Source organism: Carlito syrichta, unplaced genomic scaffold, assembly GCF_000164805.1.
Source record: "Carlito syrichta isolate Samal-C Ts95f unplaced genomic scaffold, Tarsius_syrichta-2.0.1 Scaffold311810, whole genome shotgun sequence".
In the NCBI taxonomy this organism is placed as follows: domain Eukaryota; kingdom Metazoa; phylum Chordata; class Mammalia; order Primates; family Tarsiidae; genus Carlito; species Carlito syrichta.
The window spans coordinates 412497-419937 of record NW_007255906.1 but is presented as its reverse complement, the minus strand read 5'-3'; the positions used below and the strand labels follow the sequence as shown (position 1 = coordinate 419937).

At 62.1% G+C, this 7441-nt stretch overlaps 1 protein-coding gene across 1 annotated transcript; it reads left to right on the top strand.

Annotated features, from left to right (window-relative positions):
• Positions 1–14: 14 nt before the first annotated feature.
• Positions 15–7124, top strand: SUSD2 (sushi domain containing 2). Its single transcript, XM_008069107.1, has 15 exons — positions 15–135; positions 1575–1782; positions 1989–2140; positions 2580–2747; positions 3239–3413; positions 3556–3757; positions 3925–4010; positions 4095–4363; positions 4442–4585; positions 4671–4829; positions 5619–5867; positions 6000–6272; positions 6403–6579; positions 6662–6764; positions 6865–7124. Exons 1-15 carry the CDS (start codon positions 60–62, stop codon positions 6887–6889), a joined length of 2466 nt encoding a protein of 821 aa, XP_008067298.1. The 5' UTR covers positions 15–59; the 3' UTR covers positions 6890–7124.
• The last annotated feature ends 317 nt before the right edge of the window (positions 7125–7441 follow it).

Sequence of the window (7441 nt, the reverse complement as noted above, 5' to 3'; positions counted from 1 at the left end):
TCAGCTCACTCGTCCCGCCGCCGCCTCGGAGCCACTGCGCTGCAGACACAGGCCGCACCATGAAGCCGGCCCTCTTACCCTGGGTCCTGCTGCTGCTGGCGACAGCCCCTGGCCCAGGCCCTGGGCCCACAGCAGGTATGCCCCCTATCCTCTGTACCCAATCTGTCTGACCAACTGCCTGCAGCAGCCAGGCCAGACCCCCTCTGGACTCAGCCTCTGTCCATCTGTCAGGCCATCTGTGGCTGTATTTAGGGGGTTGGGGGGAGAGATTCTGAGGGCCCATGGTTGAGGGGCCACCAACAGGATTGTAAGGTCTGGGCCGTGCCCACCCGAAACCCGCTGGGAGCTGGGAGGGAGGCTGGGAGACCGGCAGAGCCCTCGGTCTGCACCCCAGCCCTGATGGAGGGTATGATTGTGTGTGGGGAGCTAGGGCTGTGGGTCCTCATAAGGGTGGGGTGGAACCTCGGAAAGTCGAGGGGAAGTCTCGAACTACTGAGCCAGAATTTGGGCCCCTGACCACCCTCACCCCTGTTTCCGCCTGCCCTCCCTCACTTATCTCTCTCACAGCGTCTCAGCCTCCTCCCCACACCCACGAGCCATCTCCTCCTGGCCAATAAATATTTAGTCACTCTTTAGTGCCTGGCACCGCACTTAGTCAAGTGGGGCCGGCTCAGGCCCAGGCCTAGCCCTCAACTGGCCTCCTTTGAGAGGGTGGGGAAGAGCCAGGTGGGATGTGTGACCCTGCCTGGGTGCTTGCAAACCCCTCCCCTCAGCCACTCCCTCTAACCCGTCCTCCATTCCAGCTCCTGACAATAGGCCCTGCCGCAGGTCCCATGGCCTGCAGGAGATGGCTTAGGCCTGACATCCACAGCTGCTCATGGTGCACCCCCCCCACACCCCTCTTCCCACTACTGGGCCCCTGCTGGGAATGTCCCTCATCCCTGAAAAGGAAAGGAGCATTCTGGCCTCTCCCCTTCCCTTCCTCAAGGGTAGGGTTCTCTTTGGAGTCTCAGTTTTGACCCTGAGAGTAAGATGGGTCAGGTTCTGCCCAGACACTAACCACTCCCTACTGGGCCTCAGATGGGACTCCTAGCAGCCACATGCCCAGATCCCAGCCCAGAACAGCAACAGAGGTCCTTCCCCAGGCTGTGGGGCCCCAGGAAGGCATGCTGTCCACAGATACCTCAGGGAATCGAGAGAGGTCCCAGAACCACCATGTCGAGGGCTCAGGCCACAGTGGCCCTCTGAGGACTCCTACCCTTTGAGATGTAGGACTCGGTGACTGAAGGTCCATCATGCCTGGGGGCTTCTCCTGACCATGCAAGGCTGAGTGTACGGTCATCTCTTCTAGCTGCATCCTAGCCACTTAGGCTGGGCAACAGCCAGATGATCTATATGAAGCTCTTCCCAGCCCCATGGGCCCTGTGTTTTTCCACTGTGCCTACGTGGTGGCCAGTGCGATTCCTGGCTGGCGTCCTCCTGGGGATGCTACTCTCTAATGGCCTGTGCGGGAAATAGAGACAGGTGCTGTGCACAAGCAGCTGGCCAGTGCCCACTCGGGCCCTTTCCTCCAGATGCCCAGGAGAGCTGCTCCATGCGCTGTGGGTCCCTGACCGGGCCATGTTCCTGCCACCCAACCTGCTCTGGCCTCGGCACCTGCTGCTCAGACTTCCATGACTTCTGCCTGGAGATCTCGCCCTACTCGGGCTCCATCATGGGCGGCAAGGACTTTGTGGTGCAGCACTTCAAGACGTTCAGCCCCACAGACGGGGTGATCTGCAGGTGGGAGGCCTGAGGGGCCGGCCACCAGGGCCCCACACCCCATCCCATGCTGCCGGGAGCCCAGACCCATGGCTGGCTGAGTGGAGCCCCTCAGACCGAGGACAGGCAGGAGGGCACAGATGGGTTCCCCAGGACGTCAGGAGGCCGGGCCTCTGAGAGGGTCAGCCTGCACTGACCCAGCCCCTCCTACCACCACTGTCCCACAGGTTTAAGGAGAGCATCCAGACACTCGGTCACGTGGACTCCTCTGGGCAGGTGCACTGCGTGTCGCCCCTGCTCTATGAGAGTGGCCGCATCCCCTTCACCATTTCGCTGGACAATGGCCGTTCCTTCCCTCGCTCAGGCACCTGGCTGGCTGGTAAGCCCTCACCCCGGGTTCCCACCAACACCCTACACCCACAGGGACTTTCCCCAGGGCTAATCTATGCACACCGAGACTTGGCGCACCTGTACCCTGCCACTCTGGCTGAACCAGTCCCCAGAGTGGCCCGATCACAGGATGGGGACACCTTCAGCTCCTCTCCCCACCCCAGCATCCAGACAGCGGTCCCAGCCCAGAGTGAGTGGGGGCTGCAGAGGTCCCCCACTGAAGAGGACTAGTGCCTGCCTGCTCAGCTCAGCCAGGCCAGGGCAAGACAGAGAGAAAGCTGATCAGAGACCAGAGGCCTGGGTGATGGAGGGAGTGTCCTTTTCTGCCCTGAGGATCCGGGCGAGACCATCATGCAGCTGCTGTGGTGCCCTGTCCTTGGGAGGCCCCTGCAGCCCTGGACCCTCACTCCCCCCTCCCCCCTGCCCAGTGCACCCCAACAAAGTGTCGATGACAGAGAAGAGCCATTTGGTGAACGAGACATACTGGCAGTATTATGGCACCTCCAATGCCACCGGCAACCTCAGCCTGACCTGGCTTCCAGAAGCACTGCCCACCCAGGCTGTCACCATCGAGCTGTGGGGCTATGAGGAGATAGGTGAGGTCTGCCGAGGGCTTCGGGTACCTCAGGAGCTTGGGTTCTCAAGGGTGGGAGAAAGGGAGTCACGGGGGGAAGAGGGAGCTTCCAGGTGGGGCTGAGGGATCAGAAGGAAGGTGTGCAGGGGGTGAGGGAGAGGAAAGGACATCTCTTTGGCCAGGCAGTTGGGAGGGGAGCTGCCACATGGAACCCAGCTCCTTGGGCGACACATGTGCTGGACACAGAAGCAGCTTGCTCTGACCCACGTCTCTGAGCCCTGCATGGTTGGGCCTGACCTGGAGCAGGGACAGGGACCCTAGAGTTGGGGGGAGGTGGTGGTCACTTAGACTAGAGCCCCTACCAGAACAGCAGGCAGTCCCTCCTACTCAGACCACCCTCTCGTCTCTCCGCCCATCAGGCTACTCCAAGTGCCAAAGTCAGGGGCCAGGTCCCTTGCCTTTCTGAGGGTCCCCAGAGGGGCACCGGGGCTAACAAGGCCTCTTCTTCCTCAGGGAAGCCATACTCAGAGGAGTGGACAGCAAAGTGGTCATACTTGTACCCCCTGGCCACAAACATCCCCAACTCTGGCTTCTTCACCTTCACTCCAAAGCCTGCTCCTGCCGACTACCAGGGATGGAGAGTGGGTGCACTTCGGATCATCGACAGCAAGAACTACGCTGGAAAGAAGTAAGGGTGGGGATGCAGAGGAGGGGCTGGGCCCAGCTGCCTGTCAACCACCCATTGTGCCTGCCCAGGAAGCCAGGGTGGGGTGGGGAGTGGGGCGGCCGAGGGGCAGTGCGACCCCCAGCACAAATACTGTCCCACTCAGGGATGTGCAGGCACTCTGGACCAACGACCACGCGCTGGCCTGGCATCTGGGTGATGACTTCCGGGCAGACCCCATGGGCTGGGCCAGCACGCAGTGCCAGGCCTGGGAGGACCTGGAGAACCAGCTGCCCAAATTCCTGGACGAGCTGCCTGACTGCCCCTGCACCCTGGAGCAGGCCCGGGCCGACTCTGGCCGCTTCCATGTGAGCCCGCATCAGGGCCCAGGAGAAGGGACAGCACGGGGGTGGAGAGGGAGGCAGAGGCTCCCAGGAGGTGGGGCTGGGGTCTGTGGGCTCCTGCAGGGTGGGCTTTGGGGAGGGGGCTGGCAGATCTCAAGACCAGCAGATGACAGCCACGTGCCACTCTGCAGACGGACTATGGCTGTGACATGGAGCAGGGCAGCGTGTGCACCTACCACCCGGGGGCCATACACTGTGTGCGCTCCGTGCAGGCCAGGTGAGCATCCAGGCAGGGACGGCAAGGTGGAGTGTAGGGCTGAGCCAGGCTCCTGACCGCAGTTCTAACCTGCTGACACTGCAGCCCCCGATATGGCTCGGGCCAGCAGTGCTGCTACACAGAAGACGGCACGCAGCTCCTGACGGCTGACTCGAGCAGCGGCAGCACCCCGGACCGCGGCCATGACTGGGGCGCACCCCCATTCCGCACGCCTCCCCGCGTGCCCGGCATGTCACACTGGCTCTACGATGTGCTCAGCTTCTATTACTGCTGCCTCTGGGCATCCAACTGCTCCCGCTACATGGAGCTGCGGCCCTCCAGTGACTGCCGCAACTACCAGCCCTCGCGCCTGGGTGGGTTTCTGCCTGGGCCCGGGAGGTTCGGGCCGGCCAGGCTGGGTGCGCCTGCCTGACCCTCTGCTCTCACCCCAGCTTCTGCCTTTGGAGACCCGCACTTTGTGACCTTCGATGGCACCAGCTTCACGTTCAATGGGCGTGGCGAGTATGTGCTGCTAGAGGCAGCGCTGACTGACCTGAGGGTGCAGGCTCGGGCCCAGCCTGGGACAATGCCCGATGGTGAGGCCAGAGGCCATGGGGGGCACCAGGTCATCGGGGTGAGAGGCTAGAGACACATGGTCCCACTCTGCACCCATCTCCACAGGCACGCAGATGCGAGGCACAGGGCTGACTGCGGTGGCCATCCAGGAGGGCAATTCAGATGTGGTGGAAGTCCGACTGGCCAACAAGACAGAGGAGCTAGAGGTGCTGCTGAACCAGCAGGTGCTCAGCTTTGCCGAGCAGAGCTGGATGGACCTGAAGGGTGAGTGTCCCACCCAGCAGACCCCAGGCTGCCCTGGCCTCCTTCCCCCCACTGCGGGCAGCTGAGGCCAGCCCTGGGCCTTCACTCCTGTCCCCAGCCCTGGCCGAAGGCCAAGGGTTGTCCAGGACTCACGTGCAGACGGAGGCCTCTTGGGGCTGGGAGATGGCCCGGCACAGCATGCCAGTGGGTGAATCTATGGCCCTGCCCACAAATATCTTGGGCCCAGTCAGAGGTCTGATCTCAGACCTTTACAGCCACAGAGATGCCCACATTGTATCCATGGGGCTAGTCAGAGCCCTGAGAGGCTGGGACAGTGGGACATGCCCTCCTGACATATAGCCCGAAGGAGGCTGGGAGCCATACGCAGGGGATTGGCCCTGGCGGTTCTTGCTGCTGGTCTCCACAGCACCACCCTGTGCTGTAGTCAGTCAAAGCCACCATAAGGAAGCTGGCTGCACAGTTAAGATACAGCTCAGACATGGCAGCTCTTGCCTCAGAGAACCGGATGAATGAAGTGGTTCCCAGCTGGGATGGGTGACCCCTGAGGGTGCAGGGCCTAGGCAGGAAGGACTCCCATGTGCCACCTCAGCATGGAGATTCCCTGCAAAGCCGGGGGTTCTGACTGGGGATAGTGGGGTGTCCTGGTCAGAGGGTTGGCCCTGGGGATGCCTCCCTGCAGGTTCTCCCACCCCACAATCTGCAGGTGATGACCACCCTGTCCTGGGCTGCAGGAGAGCGGGGCACAGTACCCACAGTGGGTGACCCTGGCCCATCCCCACCTGTGCCCAGGTATGTTTCTGTCAGTGCCTGCCAGTGACAGGGTGTCTGTCATGCTGGCATCGGGGGCTGGCATGGAGGTCAGCGTGCAGGGCCCATTCCTGAGTGTGTCCGTCCTGCTGCCTGATAAGTTCCTCACCCACACCCGTGGCCTCCTTGGGACTCTCAACAATGACCCCACAGACGACTTCACCCTCCGCAGTGGGCAGGTCTTGTCCCCCAGCACCAGTCCCCGGGAGCTGTTCCAGTTTGGAGCTGACTGTGAGTAACCTATGATGGATGCCAGGCAGAGAGGGTGGGGTATTGGGAGCATGCACAGGCAGGGGCTGTGGACCAAGGGGAGACCCCAACCCTTGGCCACCACACCCAGCCGGGCCTGCCTGTGTCTCACAGGGGCAGTGCACAACGCATCCTCCCTGCTCACCTACGACTCCTGGTTCCTGGTCCACAACTTCCTGTACCAACCCAAGCATGACCCCACATTTGAACCCCTCTTCCCTGGCGAGACCACCCTCAGCCCCAGCCAGGCACAAGAAGCTGCCAAGTTATGTGGGGACGATCATTTCTGCAATTTTGACGTGATGGCTACTGGCAGCCTGAGCATGGGTAACACCACACGGGTGGCTCACCAGCTGCACCAGCATCGTGTGCAAAGCCTGCAGCCAGGTGAGGGCGGGCAGGGGCAGGGATGAAGTGAGGGGGCAGCTTGCCCTGGGACAATACCCCCAGGCCGACTGCGGGCCACCCAAGGTGGCTATCAGCTCAGGCCTGTCATCTGCACTCTACTCTGCCCCAGTGGTGTCCTGCGGCCGACTGGGCCCCCCTTCCAATGGACAAAAGGAGGGCAACAGGTACTTGATGGACTCCATCGTCAGCTTCCACTGCAATGATGGTTACAGCCTGGAGGGGGCAGGGATCAGCACCTGCCAAGCCGACGGCACCTGGTCCACGCCCACCCCAAGGTGCCAGCCAGGTGAGGATGCCCGCCCCCACACCTGCCCCTGTGCCTGTGAGCCCTCTGCCCCAGGTTGCCCTTACACTCTCGCCCCCGCCAGGGCGGAGCTACGCGGTGCTGCTGGGCATCATCTTCGGAGGCCTTGCGGTGGTAGCTGCGGTCATGCTTGCCTACGTGCTCCTGCGCCACAGAAAGGGCAACATGTGAGACCCCACCCAGCCCCGCAGCCCCTCCTCAGTTCCCTTAAAACCCTGAGCAGCCACCAGGTCCACCCACCTGCTCCAAAGTGCTTCTCTGTTGCAGACACGTCTGGGGCTCACAGCCCTGACAGGAGCCACTCAGCCAGCAGCACCAGGCCAAGGCCCTGCCTCCCAGAAGACAGCCTGGATCCCCGAGGACATGCACCCCAGTCCTGCGACCTCTGCATCCTTAGGACCAGACAGTGGGGATATGGACACCTGATACTTGGGCCTTTGATGCCAGACTCTGTCATCTCAGCCCCGAGGCAGAAGGCTGGTGTTCTGATGCCCCAGCCCCTACTGTCAGTGCTCCATGTTGTTCCCCAAATATGACGGCAAGAATGCTCCAGACCTGAGACTTCAACTGGAATTAGTGCCTGGGTCCCGAGCCCTGACACTCTTGCACCTGATACTCAAATTCCAATACCTCACCCCCCGCAGCCTGGCTCTGGTGCCCCCATCTCTGACCTACAGAGACCTACTGCCCACTGGGGGGCCCAGTGCAGGGCTGCCTTGGCTCCTGGAACCCCAGGACTGACTTGAGACCCCAGATGGGCCCAGCCCTAGGGTGAAAAGAGACCTCAGGACCCAGAGCAAGACCCCCATGGGAGAGACCTCCCTCTGCACGCCAAGATTATAAT

Excerpts from the sequence above, each read along its gene's own strand:
- SUSD2 (XM_008069107.1), top strand. The coding sequence starts at position 60 with ATGAAGCCGGCCCTCTTACCCTGGGTCCTGCTGCTGCTGGCGACAGCC. Across the intron at positions 4,011-4,094 it reads GTGCGCTCCGTGCAGGCCAG|CCCCCGATATGGCTCGGGCC; the intron begins GTGAGCATCCAG and ends CTGACACTGCAG. Across the intron at positions 5,868-5,999 it reads GTTCCAGTTTGGAGCTGACT|GGGCAGTGCACAACGCATCC; the intron begins GTGAGTAACCTA and ends TGTGTCTCACAG.